Source organism: Hylobates moloch, unplaced genomic scaffold (genome assembly GCF_009828535.3).
Source record: "Hylobates moloch isolate HMO894 unplaced genomic scaffold, HMol_V3 SCAFFOLD_11, whole genome shotgun sequence".
Classification (NCBI taxonomy): domain Eukaryota; kingdom Metazoa; phylum Chordata; class Mammalia; order Primates; family Hylobatidae; genus Hylobates; species Hylobates moloch.
Genome location: NW_026652286.1, coordinates 105383465 through 105405081, shown reverse-complemented (window position 1 = coordinate 105405081; position 21617 = coordinate 105383465). Strand labels below are relative to the sequence as shown.

General features: G+C 41.1%; 1 protein-coding gene across 6 annotated transcripts in view; it reads left to right on the top strand.

Annotated features, from left to right (window-relative positions):
- OPCML (opioid binding protein/cell adhesion molecule like) overlaps window positions 1-21617 on the top strand; it is a 1137420-nt gene that overhangs the window by 880495 nt on the left and 235308 nt on the right. For all 6 annotated transcript variants that reach the window (XM_032167929.2, XM_032167927.2, XM_032167922.2 and 3 more), the window contains one exon: window positions 18355-18587. In XM_032167929.2, coding sequence (XP_032023820.1) covers window positions 18355-18587 — 233 coding nt within the window. The remainder of the gene's footprint in view (window positions 1-18354; window positions 18588-21617) is intronic.

Sequence of the window (21617 nt, the reverse complement as noted above, 5' to 3'; positions counted from 1 at the left end):
GAGCTATACATTGTGTCATTGTGTGTGAGGGGTTGTGTCTCCAAGATTTTTGTAAATAAAAGTGAAATATTTTATATATGCAGATGAGTTCGTTTTTATCTAAATTCACAATGAAAGATATATGTATATATAAAGCTGTATATATATAAAGCTGTATATATAAAGTTATATATATAAAGTTATATATACACACACACACACACACACACACACACACACACATACATATATATGGGCTGTCATACTTCTAGGCATGGCAAAATCCGAACCACTGAATTGCACCTTCTAGTTGCTTCCTAATGTGACTCGCCTGTCTAGATGGCCTCTCTTTCTGCAGGATATTCTATTTAATGACACAGGGAAATTTACTCATGTGAACAAGGAACATATGAATAGTAGCTGATTTAAAAATGGTAAGTGGAAAAGCTTATTCACAAAATGACATTACTTAGAGTGGATAATATAGTTTTCTTCATCTTCATGAAGGACTGCCATGAAGAAGAAGCACTGGATTTAGTTCTGCTACAAGGAAGAACTAGAACCAGTGGATGTGCCTTAGAAAGGGATATTGCAACTCAGCATTGAGAAGGTCTTTCAAATACCCTACGTGTTCCACCTTAGAGTGAGCTCCGTGTTGGTTTAATATACTCCTTTTCATAAGCTTCCTGAATCACTTATATAATGTGAAAAATTGTACTCAGAAGTATTATGATCTTAAGAATTTAATAAACTTTAATTAAAAAGCAGCCATTATCACCACCCTCAAAGTCACCAAAAGTTGCCTTTGAGTTAGTTTAATTTTATAAGGCAAGCGCCACCCCACCTTGGGTTTCTTGGAGTGTACACATAGACTTTGGGTGACATTTTCTTTTGTCAAGAGATCAAGTCGAACTTTCCACTTAAAAAATACAACACAAAATAAATCTGATTATTCACTGGGGCTGTTCACCCTGCCAAAAAGTTCAGCCTTCAATGGTAAGGCCAGGTTTCCGCTCCTGCCATCTGTTGAGCTTGGCTTAGCTTCCTGCAGATTTAAATGCTTCCTGTTTCAGAGGCTTTGGATTTCCTTTCCCTGGATGCCCCTTCCACCCACAGCAAAACTGCAAGCCTCTCTATTTCTCTCTGCTTCGACTAGTCTTCTTTGCTGTGATGCTAAGTTTTCTTTTCTGGATTTATAGTAAAATTTCTTCTGAGGTGAACATGGTGCCTAGAGGAGAATGTTAGTGTACGTTTGCTTTGTTCTTAATTAGCCGCCTTCAAGGAAAACCTCCTGGCCTGGTTTGTTAGCTAGCTTTGTCAGAGCTTGTCTGCTTTATCTAAACACTTTGAAGAGCCTCTTCAAACATACACTGCCTATATGCTTTCAATATACATTTTCATAGTACTGGTCAATTGGAAAAAGGTAGAACCAGGGTAGTACAGATGTAGGAAGTCCTCGGGGTAAATTGCTAATAGTGGGTTAGGAGAGAAAAGGGAAGGAAGGGATGGGATAGAGTGGAGCTCATGGAGTGGCAGAGACCACTACCCTTTGGATTCATGCTGTCTAGTTGCTATTCAGTTTTTGGCCCCAGTTCTGCTTCTGAGAAAATTTATGATTGCTGTTTTGACAAGTCATCATAAGGTGAGAAAAAATGGGTGGAAAAATTCTCCCTGTGGAGTTCCAAATGGTTACAGATACGTGTTTCTTCCTGTCAGAAGTGTAGTTTCCAATACTCAGTGACCAAAACAGAAAGTGCTTTCTCCCCAAACTCTGAGGAGCCACTGACCCCTTTCAAAATAGGGCTTTTTTCCACCTCCCAACCCTGCCCCAACCCTATCAGAGCATAAATACAGCTAATCAACCTGGGTGCAGTTGATGAGCTCAATACTGCCTTTTGGTCATCAGTGACAGCATCGAAAACACTTGCTTAGCTTCTTGATTCTTACTCCTGAAAATAGTCCTCTCAGTTGGTTTCTCCCTTGGGTTTTGAGGACAGTCATAGAGACACTTTCCTCGTATCTGATGCCCAATGGCCCACCCACTTCCATCTCTCTGTGATCTGTTTTTCTCTGTTTGCACCACCATCACGATCATCATAATCATCATCATAATGCATTTTATGTTTGGTTTGGTTTTGCTCATGAACGTCCGCTCTGATCTTCACTCATGTGTTCTAAGGACGAGACCAAGTCATGAGTGGACATTAACTGTGCTGTGTCAGGAAGGACGATACCACTCCTCAGAGAATGGTGCCAGACCTCATTTGGGGCAAGCATCTTGTGCAAACTGTACCAAATAAGGTGTGTAGCATTAACCTTATTGCTAATATGCATTGATGACTTACAAGTATCAACAGGTCAAATGACGTTTGGATTTTTTTTTAAGCTTGACAAATGAAGGCCTAAGAAGAACAAAGTCTCTTATTTCTTAGAGAAGCAAAATCTGAAGCCCCAAAATATTTCATTCCTCATGTTCATTTACCCTGGAATGAAGGTGATATTACAACAATCAGTGATGGTTTTCAAAACATCTCAATATGTTGGCCCCTAAGCATGAACAAATGACAGTACAATGAAATCAAGTAGGAAGCAGTGAAGAACCAAGCTAAATATGTTGTCTCCTACAGGAATCAACGGATCTCCTGTTAATAGAGAGGGGTTGGGGCTGGGTGAATATGGGGATAATAGAGGGTCCTGGAAGAGCTTTATTGGTTTGGAAACAATTCTCGCTCTCTTAATTACCTCCTGATGATGGCTGCAGACAGCAAAGTGGCGGCCCTGCTGAGATTTTCAGGTTGCTTCAAGTGACTTGGAGCTATGCTAAAATAACAAATATGTTATAAATAGCATCAGCTTTACAGGGAGCCACACACAGAGAGCAAGGAGGGAGATGAAAGTGTTTGATTTAAGCCTCTTCTTTCCAAGATCCGCAGCTACTTCAGTGCTTAATGAAGGTAGGAGATGGTCTTTGAAAATGCTTTAGATTGAGTACTTTAGGACCCCAAATGCACTAGTTGTCTCCATTACGTATTACTGCCCTGATTCTTCAGTGCACAAGATGAATAATTTACCAAAAAGCACATGTAAGTATTTCTTTATTATTCATTATAATGAACTGAGGCAGGAGTAATTCTCCACTCTGCTGGAATCCCCGAGGGCTTAACCAGGCTATGCTTTGCTTTCCCACAGTTAATTTGAGTAGAAGGGGACCCTTCTCTTTATACCTGTGGCCTAAGTAGGACTTGTGCTAGTCGAGGTGTGAACAGGAAAAGAAGAATGAGAGACCCAGGGTGGACTGATGGCAAGGGCAATGTGAGGTCAAGTTATAAGAGCACAGACAGCAGATCTGTTGAGTGTCAAATAGGGAAGTGTTACAAAAGAATCATTAGAGTAACAGGAATCTGTAGTCAGTGTGCTGAGGAAGTACAAAATAATTTCAATAGTCACCTGAGTAGAACACAATTAAGGTGGTGTATTGGCTGTAAAGTACAGAGTAAATTATACATTTTCTACATATGCATTTCTAAAGATTTATTTCTTCTCTTTTTCTTTTTTCTCTTTTTTTTCTTCCTTTTCTCTCTCCTTCTTTACCTTTCTTTCTCAACTTATTTATTTAAAATACATGATAAGGAAACTCAACTTTCCCTACTTATAATGAAAATTTGGGTTTTCATGCCAGAGCTTCTTAAACCCTCTCAGTTACAAGTTTCTATGGAAGGATCCTCCTCTACAGAGAGCCCCACAAGCTCAGTCTTTCTTAGTGTTTTGCCCACATGTTGAGTGCCGTTTCATACATATGAGTAAAATGGAGAAGGCTGGAGAAATTCAGGTTACCTTCGGGTCAGACTCCCTGTTCTTTTGGATGCCTTGGAGCAATTCAGAGAGTCCCAGCAGCTAAGAATACCCTCATCCTCCCATATTAGCAATCTGGTGGTGCTGATTTCTAGGTGACACAAATTAAAAGCAGCAACTCTTGGGGCCTGAACTGGAAACATTTGCAAGTTAACCCTGTGGCTTTATTGCCTCCAGGGAATATCTCTCTGGGCTTTTTGTGGCCCAAGGAAAGAGTTTTGCCTGCCTTCTATTTTAGTTTTTAAGAGAGACAGTTCACATAATTTGTAAAAAAATAAGCCATTATTCTGGAAAAGATGATTGGCTTATTAAAAATATATAGTATATATTTTTAAACAGGCAGAGTTGACATTCTACAGGAGCAATGCTGTAGGAACGGTGAAGACTTCACCTCCCATCCCTTCTCCGCCATCTGTCTCTGCCCATCTGTCTATTTCATGAGAGTTTTATTTTTAAAAACTCAAATAAGGTTTTGTTCAGATGTGTAATCTGTTCGGGATGGCACAGGATGAATCAAGCAAAGTTACTGGCCTACTAGTTGGCCATTAAGCCACAGTCACCTGAAAACACACAATTTCTGTTTTCTAAACTTGAGGCAGCACAGTCTATGGGTTGTGACGGGAAGAGATGGATGTCCTACTTAATTTTCCAAACTGTAAAACTGATGTATGCGTAGATGGAGAGATGAACCCTAGGAAAAGTTAAAATCATTATAACATGAGGGGTATTGTTACTCTTTAGTTGTAAGTAATTATGTAAATATAATAGCAAACATTTATTGACTTTTCACTATGCTCCAGAAGTGTGACAACAGTGCTAAAAAGAATAGTTTCTTTGCATATTCACTACAATCTATAGTTGTTGTTTTTCTTTTTTACAAATATTATTTCCAAATGAGAAAACTGATACTCACAGAGGATCGGGAGTTTAGTAAATTATCGACATGTGACTGGAACTCATATACTTCTTATTAAAATATTTATTATCTTACCCCATATGCTACACAGAAATTTTATGGACAGAATAAAAGCAAATCAATTTTCAGTATTTTTTTTTTTTGGTTTCATAAATAAATCAGTCCTTTAACAGTTCTGGGTGAGTTTCATTTGAACCAAAAAGTGGAGGAGGTTTGTTTATGCACAATTCTGGAGAAAGAAGAATGGCCTTTGTGGTCTTGCCCATGTTTGGGATTCTGTGATCCCGTACATTATATGTAGGAAGGTATTTGTAGGGAAATCTGTGGGCTATAATTTCTGCACTGCTGAAGTCTTTGCTCCCACGATATTTGCACGGGAGCCTGTGGCTGACTTGCGCCATTCTTCAAAAAGATATCAAGCTCCCCAGACTCCCTGCTTTTAATTTAAAATTTTAATTTATACTTTTCCATGGATGATACTGAGACAGACGTGGTCATGAGTAAATATGTCAGGATAATCTATTGAATGGAATTAAAATGGTGTGTGCTTGGGAAACATTTTAATTTCATCTTGCTCACTTCTTTGCCAAGTATAATGAACAAATTGGGAGGCTGAATTTTAAAGCTGTTCAGGATGTGGAGGAAGGGAGAGCAGAGTCAGAGCCAGATGACAAATAAATAACAAGAATTGTTCTGGATGGCTTCTTAAGGCATCCCTGACTAGTCAGTGGGCAGCTCCCTAAAAGGCTCTATATAACAAGCAGGCAGGTGTGAGTGCTATGCCTTCATTGCCTTTTACAACTTTATGTGGAATTCCAAACCATTGCTGATGATCAGAGGGGCTGGATATTGGGAAAGAAGGAAAATGGGGCTGGATATTGGGAAAGAAGATACTTTTTATCATTCTTGCCTTAAAAGACACTTTTCTTCTATACCCAAAAGCTCATTGCTTCAGAAATGGCTTTGCCTTGTACTGTAGCACCACTATTTAAGTGAGTCACGATGGAAGAAGGTGGACTTAAAGGTGTCCCACAGCCAGACTGTGACTCTAAAAGAAGACATGACAATACCCTAACAGCTTGCTCAGTACATTTTTCTGTGGAGATACCATTTGCTAAAATCTGTGCTTACTCATCTTTCCTAAGATGCAGCCCCATTACTGACTCTAAAAAACTTCTTCACTAGCTAATGGTGTCACCTTGGGTTGGGAGTAATACCCTTAGAATAATTTTCCCTTTTCCATAGTGCCTGGCAGTATCTGTGCAGTGAATGTCTCCTTACGGAATTGGACATGTATCTCTGAATCTCATTAACCCACTCATCTGTGGTCTGATTCCCATCACTCCATGTCCCTCATCTCCTTCAGCACTGACATGGTTTGCATCTGACTTCAGGAATGCCTCAATCTGCTTGAGAATGGTTCTTCTAGACTGAGCGGTGTCCTGTTTATACACTGAAGCTGCCCAAGAAAAGGACACTGGTGCCTAAGCTATTGGGGCCTGTGGGCCAACCAAATTCTGTTTCAGGTGTGCACAATTGTGTTGATTGATCTCCCAATTATGTATTTTTAGAAATACAGCATTTCACCAACCACAGGACCTCAATCTAGAAATCAGCCCATCAACCACTGTGTCAACACACTGTGAAAAATGCCTGATCAAAATAAAAAGTTAAAGTTGTCTCAGTGGCTATAGCTGAGAAAATAAACCTCAGAGGGAACTGAAATCCTGCTGCAGAATTCTACACAGGTTGAGTATAGAACACTTCTGGAGAGTAAGACATTTCTGAAAAAAACAGAAAATGTTACTAGAAGTGCAAGAATCTATAGGTAGACTGGAACGGCCCTAGATGGATTAGCTAGTAATGCTAAAAATGTAAATTTCATGTTATTTCTGATGAACACCACATCAATATCCATTTTTATAGATTTGAAAATACAGAAGGAAAAGGCATCAGAACTCCTTGGAAAAGGATATGTGAATGGATTCAGTATCACTTGGTTAAACTCACACGCACTCTCAGATCATAGAGCTTGAATTATATTTGTCCAGATGAAGCAATAGAGCTCGTAGTAATAGAGCAGGCACTATTTACCAAGTATAATTCCTATTCTCAACACGCATCACTTTCTTCAGTCCTCATAATAGCATTGTGTAATGCCATGAGGAAAATACGTTCATCCCACTTCACAGATGCACAAATGAAGATTCTGAAACGTTAAACAAAATGCTTATCTGAGTGCCCTTGTTAGTAAGTGGCAGAGCCCACATCTGTCCAACGACAGGCCTTCTCCTGAACACCACAATATATTAATATTATCTCTACAATGCTCGATTTATACATTTCGCAAAAGCTCATAAAGAACTCTCAGCTCTCATCATCATTCTTGATATTGTCAATATGAACTTAGAAGACCCAACTGGCCTCTAAGTTAGTTCACACCCCCCATCATTGACAAGGGTGACTATTGCTCGTTCAACAGTTATTTCAACTTTTCATCATGTACAATCTCTTTCATTCCAGCTGATTTGCTCAAGGACTTTATTAAGACTTCTAATGCATTGAGCCTACCACATTCTCTGTATCTGTCAGCCCCTCGTATCTTCACTATTCTTATTCTATATTTTTTAATTCCTGTAATCCTTGCCTTCCTCCCTGTTGCTCACCTGGTGTACTCCAACACGGGATGAACCCATCGTCTACATTCTCTATGCCTGAAGCTGGGCATTGCTGGAGAATATCCTCAAAGCTAGCAGAATATTGTCACTACAAATTCTTGATCACCAACTACAAATGGGACCTCAACACAGCCTATAAGTCCCACTATAGTTCCCTCGTAATTTTGATGTCATTTTCAGCAATAGTTATTTCACTTTTTTGCATCCTTCATTCCCTTTCTTCTGTTCTCCCACTTACCTTCAACTGATAACTTGGTCTTCTACTTTGGAGAAAAGAGAAACCATCACTCGATTGCCTGCTGGCTTTCCCATAGCTGAATCTACAAAGCCACCCAGGTTTCTCTTATTTTTTCTTCTCTTATGATAGAGCAGATGGAGCATCTTTCCTTCATGTACTTTATATCTAATGTTTTCTTTGCCCATTTAGAGAGATGGCTTTTACTCAGTTACTCTTTTCTGTTTGAACTCCAGGCCCATAAGGAGGCCCAGGTCCAAGAGCAAGTACACCAGATCATGGCCACTCACCAGGGGCAGGATTACCCAAGGGACACACAGGCTTTCCAAGTGCTGTGTGGCCAGGGCACTGAGAGTGTGTTCTGGCCCAGAGAGTAGTTTTGGATTGACCTATTTCAAAGTCCACCCTTACTCAAGCCTGTGGCCATTTGCACTGGTTCTATGCAACTTTCCTTGTAACGTTTCTCTGACAGTTGTCCCCTTTCTCTTGCATTAGCACTTTCTCCCATTGATAAGACCATTCTCATTAGTATATATACTTACATACTGCAATGTAAGAAGGCCTGGTCCTTGTCTCATGCAGTTTTGTTTCTACTGCCTAAAATCAGGCTACTCAAAGTTCATTAAGTCCTCAGCATGTGGGCTTGTTGGAAATGCAGACTATGGTCCCTACTCGGATTTAGTGAATTAAGATGCACAGGTGATAACAAAAGTTAGAAACATCCCAGCACCCAATAGGTATTCAGTAAATATTTGCAAAATGAATTAATTAGTTCCCAAGTGTTCCTACTCTTAAAACAAATAAGCAACAACAAAAAAGCAAAACAAAAGCCCTTTGAAGAACCGAATTGCCCCTACCTCTGTGTCTTTTCCCCACTCCACTTTGCCATCAAAGTTCGCTAAAGTGTTGGCTGCAAACATTTCATCAACATCTCATGCCTGATTCTCTGATGACTCCTTCCTTCACTCTAGCTCCCTCAAGCTCTTCCTTAAGCTGCAGACCCTTTCATCATGTGACTGTACTCTCACATCTATAGGGATGCAATAGTCCCTTCACTATTCTTTCTGCCTCTGGCCCTGCTACAATCTATTCTCCAAAGGAAGTCCAGCCTATTCTCATAAAATACATGCCTATACTTAAACCTATGCAGACATTTTACCATAGAGATGTCCATCTCCGCAGCCCTGTGGAACACACCCATGTCCTTGTCTATCTCGCTTGGACTACACTGGCTTCCACTCCATTCCTTACCTGAGTCAACCTCAATCCCAGACCCCACATGCCTGCCCTGCCTTCTATCTAAGATGCTATCAGTACCCAACACTTGTACCTAGTTTTTCTTCTGAGTTATCAGCTTTAGATATTTGTCTGTTAATCTAACAATTATGTTAATTCTTCAGAGTGGCCTAGTCTCTAGTCTGCATGTGTGAGTAAGGGCTTGCCCATGCCACCCCACTACATGACCATCTGATATGGTGTGGATGTGTGTTCTCTCCAAACCTCATCTAGAAATGTGAACTCCAAGATTGGAGTGGGGCTTGGTGGGAGGTGTTTAGGTCATGGGGCTGGATTCCTCATGAATGATGTGGTGGCTTCCCGGCAGTAATGAATGAGGAATGATTTCTGGCTCTGTTAGTTCACAAGAGAGCTAGTTGTTCAAGAGCCTGGCATCTCCTCCCCGTCTTTCTTCCTCCCTCTTTTGCCATGTGATACCAGCTCCCCTTTCCCTTCTGCTATGATTGGAAGCTTCCTTAGGCCCTCACCAGAAGCAGATGGTGGCACCATGCTTCCTCTGCAGCGTGCAGAGCCGTGAGCCATGTAAACCTCTTTTCTTTATAAATTATCAGCCTTATGGTAATGGAAATGGACTAAGGCACCATCCTAATTCTGCTCGTACTCGTGTATCAGTGTTCTGTGACTTTGTTTATTGCACATTGCTACCTCAAAGCTGCGAGCTTCACGTAGGTAGAGATGGGGCATCTCTTCTAAATGTTCTATTTATAAGGTCTGACACGGTGTCTCGTCCTTAGCAGGTGCTTACTAAATATTTGTTAAACAAATGGACAGATGTATACTTTTTATTGTATCCATGAATGTGATAGGGTGCCTTTGTAATACTCTTGTGTTCTATCATTTGTCTGAGATCATAAGGACCTTGAAAGCAGGTATTGCCTTTTCAGATGTTTTTTGTTGTTATTTTTATTTCAACCTTGCCTACCTCTTCTTGGGAAACTAATAATGTGATCTCCTCAACATACCCTGTGGATTTATAGAGTGACTTGGAGCCTGGGAAGAAACTAGCTCAATCATTCATTATTTTGTTCGGAGAGCTTTCTCTGGCCTTTCTGCCCACCCTTACTTTTTATAATTATGTTTCACTACCCTACACTTTACTTCTGTTACCAAGACAGGAATTCTCCTCCTCTCTCCTCCCACAGCCAAGCGGTTTAACCCCTCTTTTGTAGTCGTAAGCAATTTCTGCCTCTTTGTGGAGCCATCTTTCCATATAAATCACTCCTTTCATTTTCCTTCCCGGCGCCAGATACTCTGTTCTGAGCTGCCGTCAGCACAGTTGCCTCACTTGCGTGGTGTGGGAAATTGCTCTCTGCATTCAGGTAGAGCCCTCACTGTGCTTGTGGGGACCAGAGGTTCCCCTTGCTTGCGTCTGGACACAATGAGCAATTTCTGGTGGACTCGTCTATCATCAGACATGGCTGAAATTACAGCACATTATCATCCAGTGGCTGATTTTCTGCTTCAGGTGATGCCGTTTTCAGGAAAGCCCGCAACCTCCCTTGGTTGTGTTTCCACTACTCTATGTCTTCATGTTGCAGGCCCTCACGTTGAAGGCATTAGTGTGTTTTCTCTGCATAACCTCCCCTCCTCCTCCACGCACACATACACATGCACACACACGTGGGCATGCACCCTTCCTATGTATTAATGTGACATCTCCCCTCCAGCTGGTGTTAGTGTGGCACTGTCTTCCAATCTTCCAGCGAGCTGCAGATGTCATGTTATGTCAGACTTCAAAGTCAACCCCTTGCACTACCGAAATATTTTTGTGCTGTACTCTCCTTAAGTAGCTCTTATCCCTCACCACTTTTCTGCAGAGGCTTTCAGATACATTTTCAACCAATACCTTATCAGCAAATATTAGCTCTAGCAGAGTTATGACTCTCGTTGCATTTCCAACTATCTGAATCATAAAGTTTTCCCTTACATCATTTAGGGTCCTTGTTGATGCTCTAAAGTTGGCTCTATTTGTAACTCAGGAAATAAATGAGTAGTTAACGCCTCCTGGGAGAACAGCTTTTGCAATTTAGAATACCCTGGGAGTTGATCTAAAAATATTTCATTTTGGCTTGCCTGTTCTTCTTTCCCTTAAAAAATTATTTATCATTGGTTTATGAGTTTATTAAAGCAAGGTCTTCCTCCCAGTTTTTGGATTGGCATTATTAATATATTTTGATACATAGTCAGATTTTTCTTAGCAAAAATTCAATTAACTCTCAATTTATGAAAAAAGCAAATGATAAAAGGAAAACCAAAAAGTTACAAGATAATATGGGGGAATGTATTAAAAAAGTAAATTCAGAGAAATGCATTTCGGGCTTTAAAATTCCAGCCAGCATTTCTGAAATTGAGTACTCTATAGAAGACCACTTTAAAAGCAGGGGTCAAGGATGGGAAGAGAGACAAGATTTTCATGGATTTCCAATGGTAATTATTTAAAAAAACTTTATATGTGTTCAATCATAAAACTAGGTATAAATGCCTTAAGCTTACACTCTTATACGACTGTAACTTCTGAAATTATAAGTTATGCACATATATAGCCACTAAAATGTAAACTTGGAACATTAACTTAATGGAACAGATGATGTTTTATTAAAATTAAATCCACTTTGGGAGGCCAAGGCAGGCGGATCACGAGGTCAGGAGATCGAAGCCATCCTGGCTAACACAGTGAAACCCCGTCTCTACTAAAAATACAAAAAAATTAGCCAGGTGTGGTGGCGGACGCCTGTAGTCCCAGCTACTAGGGAGGCTGAGGCAGGAGAATGGGGTGAACTCAGGAGTTGGAGCTTGCAGTGAGCTGAGATCGCGTCACTGCATTCCAGCCTGGGCCACATGGCGAGACTCCGTCTCAAAAAAAACAAAAAAACAACAAAAAAACCCAAAACATTAAATCCCAAGTTGCAATGTGAATGTGACACTGACTGCTGTAAGGCCTGCCCTTCTAAGTTCCATGCACATCCTGTGATAACGAAGTTCTCCTTCCACAGTGGTTCATTCCAGTGCCTGGGAACCTTCATTACTACAGTCAAGCCCGCATCATTCAGCTTTTGCTGGTAGGAAGGCATCACTGACAAAGCCAGTCTCCTCTGTATTTTTGTCATTAGCCTGAGATGATGCAAGGAGTTCTCAATGTGCCAGTGTGGTGAACACAGATGCAAATCTGAACATTTAAATTGTTGTCATACCACATCTAGCATATGTTTATATTATACGTCTCCCAATTATAACAGAAATGAAAACACTAGGTTGAAAAATGTACGTAAAGAGCCCATGGACTCTTTGTGTGTCTGTGTGTGGGTAGATACAGATAAAGATATAGATTCAGATATCCTGCAGAAAGACACATATATGTCCCCACATGTATGTTTCCTTATGTGGGTTCTTTTGATGCCCATTTGAAAAACATTGTCTTACACCTTTTGTCATTATAAATATGTATTGATGACCTACTAGCTCCTGGGTAGAGGCTGGGAGGTGCTGGTGATACTGAATGTGGTTACTATCCATGTGACATTTATAGTTTAACACATAAGAGTATAAATAATTGAATTCAGTGATGTAAGCTCTAGGAAGAGTCTAGGATCTTTGGTATTATCCATATGTTACAAAGAGAATGGAGTCTGAATTAGAGATTTAACTACATTTGCCATTGTCTACTAATTAAAACACAAAGGTATGCACCCTGTTTTAGGTATTCTTACCGTAACAAAGGAGGAAGCGTAAAGGCATTTTCTAGTTAACTCTCCGTTTATCAAAATATCAATTATCAATTCTTTGAACACGTACAAAGTCATCAATATATGGGGACACCATTTGTGAGGCTGGTTTAAAAGACTTATTCTCCAACTACCCAGGTCACTTAAATGTTCCTGCAGCTATCTGTGCCTGTATGTGAGACGAGAATTTCATTTTAAAGTTAGACATAATTTTCGGACATGCATCTTATCGCACCCAACTCTAGAGTTATAAACATTCAACCATTCAACATCTGGCATGAGGCCATGGAAGGGCATTTCTTGAGAATTCTGTTCCAAATATATTCACAGTTCCCTTGATACACTCTCCATTCCTTACCTTCTTTTATTTTTATCCAGGTATCATTCTGAAACAAATATATCTAGACATACATGTTTTCTTTGTCTCTCACTAGGTGTAGTTTCATGGGGCAGGAGCTTTGTCGGCCTGTTCCTACAGTGTTGTCGGCTCCTAGGAAGTTATCTCATGCACCTTAGGCACTCACTTGAGTGAGCTGAATGAATCGCGGCACTTTTTTTTTTTTTTGTATTTTCAAAGACAAAATATAAAAACAAAAGTAAAGAACACAAAAAAGTTAAAGCCGATTGATTTTAATTTTCAGTGATTATTTTGATTAAAATTCCAAACTGTCACTTGCCTGGTTTCTTTAAGGCAGTGAGTGGTTTTCCAAGAGGAGTCCCCAGAGCCTCAGTATCAACATCCAGAACTTGTTGAAAATGCACATTCTTTGTGTCTCCCGCCCCACGAACCAAAAGATCTTTGGGGGCTGGCTTCAGCAATCTGTTTTTGATGCACAGTAAAGGTTGAAAACCACCGCTTTAAGGCATGGATTTCCGAAAGTGCACCTCTTCCTCTGAAAACAAAACACAACAACCCTGATTCTTAGCCCTACGGTACATATTCAGAAAGATCTCTGCCTTCTGATGTCTGTCAGACGTTTCTTTGCTCTTCTAGCCTCTCATTTACACCTTCTTTCCTCACACATGGCTAGAGGTTAAGAATGTGTACAAGTGTCTTCCAGATAGCTTTCCTTTTTTCCTATCTGTGCCTCAGGTTCCTCATCTGTAAAATGTGGATATAATATTAATAGAACACATCTCAAAGGGTAGTTATGAGGATAGAATGATTTGATACATTGAAAGTTCTTACAACTATGCCTGGTGCAGTACAAGCAATATATAATTTTAAAGGTTACTTGTGATGTAGTTGTAATGAGTTCTGTTTTATCAAGGATCAGTAGGTAGGGTTAGCTTGGAATGTAAGAATTTTAAATATCTGAAATAATTTCCAAGAGATCAGAAAGTTGTCATTAACCTTCCTCAACTTGCCTCTTGGCTCCCCCTTATTTAACATCAAAAGTGTTCCCCTCTGTGCTTCTTGTTAATGAGAGTCCAGGACATGGCCACAGACAGCAGGGAAGGAGCCTGAGTTTAGAAGAGCACTCAAGCCAACTTTTTAAGTCCTTCCCTGAGTTCTCTTTCCTGCTGTTCAGGGGACCATGGAAGAGTCCTATGGTGATGGAAGAAAGCATGAAGCCATGAAACTACATTTTCCTCATGATGTTTGCACAGCAACATCATGAGGAAAATAACTTTCCTCAACTGACTTCATTGTTTCACTCAGTTTCTCTGTTGTTAGGTTCTGAGAACCATACAAACTTGTGAACCATCTTTGCCCATTTAGAGAGATGGCTTTTTCTCAGTTACTCTTTTCTGTTTGTACTCCAGGCCCGTAAGGAGGCCCAGGTCCAAGAGCAAGTACACCGGATCATGGCCACTTACCAGGGGCAGGATTACCCAAGGGACACACAGGCTTTCCAAGGGCTGTGTGGCCAGGGCACTGACAGTGTGTTCTGGCCCAGAGAGTAGTTCTGGATTGACCTATTTCGAAGTCCACCCTTACTCAAGCCCGTGGCCATTTGCAGTGGTTCTATACACCCTCATCCTGAAGTGGTTGGTCCTATACAAGGACAATGATAGGATTCAGGAAATGCACTTCAAAGATCTCAAATTCCCTAAAGTTGATCTGCTTGAGTAAGTGCCTGAGGTTGCAGTGTAATTCTGTGTCTCCCTTCTGACAGCTCCCACTTCACACATCGTCCAGGAGATAACCCTCTTTGGCTTTCTTTGTCACCTCCATCACCCGACTATCATGGAGCAGGGTATCAGTCTTGAAGGAGACTCCCACAGAAGCAAAGCAGGGCACTAAAGGCAATGGCATCTGATTGCATCAGGAATAGATTCACGGCAAAGCTAGTGCATTCTCCATTTTGAATTAGAACTTGCGGATGAGACATGTTCGAACAGAGGGCACTGTGATTTAGCATATTAAAATAAACAGTATTTGTATTTTCCCAACATTTCTGAGTGTGTTGGATTAAACAAGTCACTTCCAGTAAAAGAATAACATCTTTTTATAGCCATTTGATAAGGCCTGGTAAAATGGTATCATATACTTTCCAGTTACTGAGAAATTGAATGAATTTAATACCGGGTTATAAACCCCTTTGCGAGTCAGGTATTTTCCAATTCATTGCGTTAAAAGAAATTGAAAGAGGAATTAATTGATTTGTCAGCTTTGAGATCATTAAAATTATCTTTGAAGCTATATTACTATGTGATTTTTGGCATATATCTTGGAAAGCATTCAAATAATTGAGTGGCATTGCTATGCACAATTTTCATTTCCATCTTCTTATGTGAACAAGGTTTCTCTAAAAGCAAAAGTAGGAATAGAATTGATCCTGAACTCCATCTCATTCTAGCAGTGAGTAATATTTATCTACGGCATTTAAAAAAGGGGCTTATCCATCTAATTGGTACGGGGATGGATTTCTAGTAAAGCTGTATTTCTAGTAATTTTGCTTTTTCATGTTTAATTATTACTTAACAAAATGTGCTATATATTTATGTTCTATCAATTTTATATTTGTAATTATCATTCATTTAAGAAATATATTATTGCTTAAAGTTTTATGGTCATAGGACATAAAAGAAATTTGAATTTCAATCTCTATGTATTTTTGGTTGCAAATAAATATGGTAGGCGATCAATAAAAGACCTTCAAGCATAAAATACATTTTTCTGCAGAAGATATATAACGGAAAAACAAGTTCCCGTTAAAAAAGGAACAATGCACATGTTATGACTTAGAAAAAGAGTTAGTTCCTGAATTTTGAAAGCAGATAATCATAAGTATTAATCACTATGATATTTAAATTCTACTGAACAAATATATGCACACACAGGAATTTTGTGACTTAAAAAAAATTTTAAATGTGAATATATTCTAAAAGGCAAAAAATTCATCCTTTTCAATTGTAGCTTACAATTTTTCACGGCAACTTAAAAATGCGCAAGGGGTTACATAACTGAGCAGAATTAAAGCAAGAATATTTGTTTGCACTTAGTCACTTGGGTTGTGTGGTGACTAGAAGACCACACAACTAGAAGCAACTGGAACATCACGCCCTTCGCTCTGTCTCAATTTAGCATCTACTTCCAGGCGTGCTGATTTTTGGAATTCTGCTGTTTGAACTTTCTTTAGGAGGAGCTCTTCAAACAGGGATTTCTCCTTTACGAAAATTCACCTGTCCTTAGGAAAGGTTGCACATTTGCCCTTATCAGTCATTTGCAACTGAGAGTGAATAAATTTATCATATTTTTTCCCCAAGAAAAGCCTTTGAAAGTGGGGAGCAGGGAGGATCCATTAGGGTTTACGATCCGTTAGATCTTCATAAGGGAAATAGAAAAATGCTATGGAAGTAAGAAAGCAACAGGGAAAGAAGCAAGATGCCTCACGATGTGGAGGAGATAACATGACTTCATTTTTTCTTTACACCAATGACATTTCTATAATGATGGGAAAGAATCATTCAATGGTACCTAAATTATCAAGTCCCACTGGTGAATGCAGTTGGGCCCTGGAAACTCACTTACCTAGAAAGCATGCAGATTGAGGTCTGTAACTGCTGGTGTGCAAGGGATGCCTGTGGTCAAATAAAAAGAAATAGTTTCATTGGAATATTAGAGTATGATTCTATTTCAGGTGAAAGCAAATCAACACAAGCTTCATACAAGTTCATGCATGTGTATAAGGAGTAAGATGTAGACCGAGATATGACAGGTTGCTAGCAAGTCACCATTGGGTGCTGGGCGTTGGTGAGGAGTGAATGGTTAGATGGGCCTGTATCATCTTAGTGTTATTTACATGTATTATTTACCTTGTATTGTTCACATGCTTATTTAGAAAAGAACAATCTCTTCCTACAATATTGTGACAGTGCCTAACACCCTCCCTACCCAACTTCTCAGCGGCTGAGGGGCAGATGGGCCAGCTCATAAAAAGGCCTGGGTGACCAGAAGCTGGTATTGCTTTTATTCTTCCTACCAACCAGGGAGATGACTGCCCTAGATCAGGTGCTTTCCCCATTCCAGAGGGCCGTGGTTCTGGTGCTTGGAGACCCTGAGCCACGCAGGGCAGGTGAGACCGGTCACTTGGCCAGGTCCTGACCTCTCCACTGTGGCCAGTGTCTCTGGGGTCCTTCTGTCTCCTGAGACCTGCCTGAAGGATCACTGCTGCCACCCAAGTGTTAGGTCAGATCCAGTGAGGGAAGGCCATGCCTATTCCCCGTGTTATCCTCACCTGCAGGTGCTGGACTCACGTCCCTCCTCTCTCTGCCAGGACATTGGCAAGGCTGGTTGTCCTTGTGCATTCCTATATGCAGCATGGAGTGATGGGTATGCATCCACATTTAGAAAGCAGTCTGTTTCCTCATGCTTCCATTCCCACGTCCTCAGTTCCTGGGCACATGCGCAGACGTCCAGCACTTTCAGTCCTGTATCAGGCCTGACAGCCCGCAGGTCATCCACACTGACACACAGGCCTCGTTGGTGTTCATAGCTTCGAATTGTTAAGGAGAGTAGGTGGGAAGTGTTGCACAGTTCCCTGCTTTTATAATAGACTTGTTCTCTCTCTCAATGGGACAGGGAGTGTATGAGGAACAGGGATTCTGCTGATAATTTTCTTCTTTCCTCTCCTGAAGTCCTAAGATGCAGTTTTGACTTCCTCAAAAAGTGTTGGCCTTCTAAGGTGAATTTTACCAACCCATGTTATAAATTGTAGTTTGCGGGCTTTCGGCTGCTTAGGGGTATAAGGAGATTATCAACACCAGGGAGGTCTGGAGGTAAATATGTTCAATTTTTGATTAACTACAAGTTAAGTATTTGCTTTGTGGATTATCTGTGACCTATTTGAAATACTTATCCACTCTCTCTTCCATGTGCTCCTGGGCCACTTCTTCCCCAAGGTGGTAAATGTGCTCAAGAAACATAAACTAATTTTCATATAAGCCTATGGGGAAAAAAATAACAGGAAAAGCAAATGGATGGCAAAAATACATAATATGTCTCGAAATCAAATAGAAATGATTTTGTATTGTCAGTTCTTCAAGATGATTCTGGTCACTTTTAGTTTATATTTAGGAAGTTTCATCAATAATTGTTTCCTTTTAGCACTGTGTTATGTTGTTTCAATTACTCCTCAAAATGCAACGTCGTATTTACCATATTATATAATCTCTCCACTCTCTGTCTTTCCCTTCTTCCTCCCTCCACCACTCCCTGCCTCACTGCAGGTGTACCATAGATGACCGGGTAACCCGGGTGGCCTGGCTAAACCGCAGCACCATCCTCTACGCTGGGAATGACAAGTGGTCCATAGACCCTCGTGTGATCATCCTGGTCAATACACCAACCCAGTACAGCATCATGATCCAAAATGTGGATGTGTATGACGAAGGTCCGTACACCTGCTCTGTGCAGACAGACAATCATCCCAAAACATCGCGGGTTCACCTAATAGTGCAAGGTAAGTCCCAACTGGATCTGGGGTTGCCATTCCCGTCAGTGATGGAGGGGAAGAACAGTGTTGGTGTTTGTTCTACTTGTGTGTGAAGACACAAAAGTCATCTTTCTCTACTGAATCCAGAGTTTGACTATATGTCTTGGAATGTTTCCCATCGAATGGGTACTTAACTAAGTGCTGAACATCTTCCCAAAGTTTCTAAATGTTATCTCTAGTCCTTCTGTTCTCATCAATAAGTTGTGTAACATGCACTGGTTGAGCCCTCGTAAGTTACTTAGCACTCTGGAGCTGGAGTGAGATACATTCAAACATAGATAAATACAGTACTACTCTCAATGCCTTTTAATTCTCTTATAGGCTTATTTCATAATAAAAGACTAATAATGCCAATGAGAAACTATGTGACGTGACTGTTTTCGCACAGTTGCTGGTCATGCATGCTCTGGAGGGGTCTCTGAGTGCTGTTTAGGCAGGCCCTCCCTGGCATTGCTGCTGTGTTTAAACACTCTCTCACAGCCAGACAGTGAAGTCCAGATCCAAGAGGGATATTAGTCAGAATGATAACTGCAGGTTAATATTAGTAATAAATTCAGGCAATTTTAAAAAGGGGGAAGGAGAAAGGAAGACTTAGCATCTTCTTCCATTCTGCTTTAAAAATTTGAATGGGGATAGCCCAGGAATTGTGTCACATGTGCATTTTAAAATAGTTTTTAATTTAAATTTCATATGACACCTCAAAAATGGGGCTGAAGAAATGTCAGATTCTCAGATATTAAATATTAAGAATTAAAAACACATGCAGATAGTAGTTCCGAGAATTTGAGAACCATTTTAAAGCAAGGCAGCAATCCAAATGAACTTATTTTGAACTTGACCCCAACTATCATCACCATGTAAAGCAATTTCTGTCAGGTGTTGGCTCATGGCAGGAATGAAGTTTTAAGCACATTAGTTCCGTCACCCAGTGACGCATCCTTCCTGCACCAAATGAAAGGTTCAGGTGGACTTCTTTCAGATCCTCGTTTGCAGATATCTTGAGGAAACACAGTGAGCTCTCAGAAAGGGTCCCTGTGTGTGATTTAGTCTTTAGCATCTGCCTTTTATCAGATCCCATCTGTCATAGATTCAACAGAATTTTTTTTTTTTTTTTTTTTAGTTTGTGAAATGTGTATGGCATCCTTGCTTAGCTAAGATAGATTCCTCATCTCTGATTTAAAAAACAAACAAACAAACAAACAAAAGACCACGATGTTGCTCATATCAATTGGTTTCCTAGGGAGACGTTGCGTGGCGGCTGTCTATTCATGCTTCAGTCACTTGTATGATTCAGGTTGCCCATTCTTTCCTTTTGGTGCAAGCAGCCAGGCCTGCCTCTGTAGCCATTTGTAATGGCATGTGTGGGGCCAGAGAGCTGTCTGCTGCCACTGCTGTTCCCCAGCAGTCCCTGGCACTGCCATGCTGCCTGAAGCTTTGCTCCTGCCCAGCCTCCAAGCCCTGCTCCCCTCCTCGCGTGCTTTCAGGCGTTCACACGCGCCATCCAACAGACATCTACAGACGCTGCGGGTTTCCACTCTCCATACACGTCCACCCACAGCTCTGGAGTGACAAGACTGCCTGCCATCTGGAGATCAAGACAACTGTCACATCTGATACTTCTCCTCAGAGGACGACAGAGGCACTTGGTGAGATCAGTCATCGGAGATGAGCTGGGCTATCTGCTGAACGTTTCTGAGGGCGTAGAAAACAAAAGACTGTGAGCTCTCACTACCCCACCTGCCTGCACCTGGGCTTGGTTCCACAGGAGCTGACATTCTCGGCATCGGAAGTGACACCTCAGTGGCACCTCTGTGGCCTTGACAGCAAAGTTATTTCAAATTCAGGAAATGTGGCACTGAAATAGAAAAGAACTGTCAGGCACTGTAGAGAAACACACTCAAGCCGAGCAAGCCTATCCCTTTTCAAGAACTAAGATAGATGATGTCAGCAAATCAAAGTCAATGCACAACATAATGGGCTGGGGGCCGAGTGACAGAGAAGGATGTTCTCCATAACACATGCTGAGCGATCCCTTGGGTGGGCTGTGGCAGCCTGTGGGGTCTCCCTGTGGACCTCCAAGCTTCAGGTCAGAAAAAGTCTAAGGACAGCATGGCATCTATTTCAGAGGTCAGCTCCTCAGTCTCTGCATTCCAGGCCAAGCTACTCTCTGGCTCCAGCCCTCTGAGGTGGCCTGAGAAGTTCAGAGGCAGTCAGGATGGGTGGGGATGGGAGGGGACGATGTTCTTTTGGGGAGGAGCTTCTCTTGGGGAGGAGCATCTCTTGGGGATGATGTTCTCTTGGGGAGGAGCTTCTCTTGGGGAAGATCTTCTTTTGGGGATGACATTCCTTTGGGGAGGACATTCTCTTGGGGAAGATCTTCTCTTGGGGATGATGTTCTCTTGGGGAGGACGTTCTCTTGGGGAAGATCTTCTTTTGGGGATGACGTTCCTTTCGGGAGGACGTTCCCTTGGGGAGGATCTTCTCTTGGGGAGGAGCTTCTCTTGATGATGATGTTCTCTTGGGGAGAAGCTTCTCTTGGGGAAGATCTTCTCTTGGGGAGGACATTCTCTTGGGATCCTTGGCAGGCTGGTTTGTAACTTTACTGAGAGGCCACAGAGAAGGAGGTCAGAAAGCTGAATTATTTCCTCTTGCTCAGTGACTTGCTCTTTCTTTGGAAGACAGTTGAATTACCAGAGAGTGGATGTAGAGACCCCACTGCTCAATTAGAAATAAGCCCCAGAGTTCTTCTCCCAGCAGCCACTGGCTTTTGTCCAGTCTATAGATTAATTTTTCAGACACAGTGTTAGTTCAGGTTAGATAAAGATAATGAAAGTTTCCTAATCCTCTTAAAGAAAATTTATCTGACTGAGTAGAAAGCTTTTGGAAGACAATAAGGCATGTATAAAACTGAGGCCTTATCTCGCCTTTAATTTCAAACTGCTGATGGGTATTGATTTTGCAATGAGAAAAACAGAAAAATTTCCGAGCTGCCACTTG